We start from the raw sequence: 1,632 nt of genomic DNA, 5'->3' as shown, positions 1-1,632 counted from the left end.
CGTACCGCTGTTCATTAAAGTAATACAAAAACGGCACATTAAACAAACCATCATGCTCTTACTTTGAAACCTTGAAATCCGGAAATGTCATCATCAGCGGGCCATCACGTGGTTTCCGAAAATAACCGAGTAACACGAGCAGATTTCGGTCGAGAAAGGCGGAAAGTTTCGTCTCAAAACTCTGTGTAGTGTAAAAAGACAATCCACAAGCAGAGATTTGAGATCCACAAGCGCATTTTTGGTTGACAAATACAAAATTGATTCACAAATGCCTGATCGAAAGTTGTCAATGTTAAAGAGATATTCACAAATTCCTTTTGTTTATTTGTAAATTAATTATAATGTTCACAGATCTTTTTTTAATTTGTGAAAATATTTAGCGTATTTGCAGATCCGTTTTACATTTGCACATTTATTTGTGAGTTTGCAAATCTTTTAAATGCATTTGTGGATGGTGTTATACATTTACAAATCACATATTTACCCATAAATTATTTTGATGTTCACACAAATATTTATGAGACTAATCTAAGCCCATACTTCTCCATATCTTACATAAGAATACACTGCATATCTTGTTGGATTAGAGACGTCTCCTGGGGTGTGGCAAATTGTCATTGATATGTTGATTTATAAAGATATTGATTAATTAGTTATATGTCAAACTGTTCAGTAGATTAATCAATAATGAGAATAACTGTGCTCAAATGTTCCTGATTAGTAAATTCTTTGTTATGGTTTTATTTATTCATTGTTTTCTTTTGAAAACCCACATGCATGAATATTTAATCAACTGACTCCTTGTAAACTGCTGACAGTGGGAACATTGGTGCGACCAGATGATGGACAATGATGAGGTATGAAGGTGTTGTGGTGGATGGGGGGGCCAGGGGTGTACCTGCATGCGTTCTGTGCTGGCCATCAGGGGCATATATCTCAGTAAAGCCCTCACCAAGGAGCCTGTCCATGGGGGACTCCCGGCCAGGTTCGTAGTCGCTGTCCCCCGCCTCACTGTCCCCCCGCCCGCTGTCCTTCAGACTGAACTTATCCATCTCATTCAGCGCGTATCTGCAGAGAGACAGGCAGGCCATCAGACATTTATCACAGAGGGCTGGAAACACATTGGCAATAAGATTATCAAACATTTAGGGAAATGCCATGTGCCAGAGTGCGCTCTGCAAAAGAGGTTTTACATAAAATTATGCAAATATGAAGTTATTGAGCATACAGTTTGATACTAAACCCTAAACCTACTGGGTATGGGTTTCAGGAAATATGTGAAATGGTGACAACAGACAAATTCATGTGGCAATAATTGTAAGGGGTACAAAAGAGCATCCCTAAATGTTGACCATACTCTCTCTGCCGTGTCTGATAACAATGGCTTAGTTTGACACATAGTTTTGTGTGTGTGCATTACCTGTAGCTCCTGGTGTATTTGTTGCCTCTGAAGCTGGGTCGTGGCTGGTACTGGCCCTGATGGAGCATGGACAGAAGCTGTGAGACTTGCTACAATCCCAAGAGGAAAAAAAAAAAGACAGAAAAGGAAAGAAAGACAAAAATAAAAGGAAAAAATGAGGAGGGGAAAATGAATGGAGTCCAAACAAGCAAGGCCACAAGACAATGTTGGGG

The 1,632-nt window shown here is 39.6% G+C and overlaps 1 protein-coding gene across 1 annotated transcript in view; it reads right to left on the bottom strand.

Annotated features, from left to right (window-relative positions):
• Window positions 1-898: 898 nt before the first annotated feature.
• pcdh18b (protocadherin 18b) overlaps window positions 899-1,632 on the bottom strand; it is a gene marked incomplete at its 3' end in the record, with an annotated part of 3,586 nt that continues 2,852 nt past the window's right edge. Inside the window, exons 2-3 of the mRNA XM_010791211.1 lie at window positions 1,421-1,509; window positions 899-1,068 (exon numbers count right to left, since the gene is read on the bottom strand). Coding sequence (XP_010789513.1) covers window positions 899-1,068; window positions 1,421-1,509 — 259 coding nt within the window. The remainder of the gene's footprint in view (window positions 1,069-1,420; window positions 1,510-1,632) is intronic.

Source organism: Notothenia coriiceps, unplaced genomic scaffold (genome assembly GCF_000735185.1).
Source record: "Notothenia coriiceps isolate Sejong01 unplaced genomic scaffold, NC01 NC01_scaffold00035299, whole genome shotgun sequence".
NCBI classification, from domain to species: domain Eukaryota; kingdom Metazoa; phylum Chordata; class Actinopteri; order Perciformes; family Nototheniidae; genus Notothenia; species Notothenia coriiceps.
The sequence above is the reverse complement of the archived record's forward strand: the minus strand, read 5'-3'. Positions and strand labels throughout refer to the sequence as shown.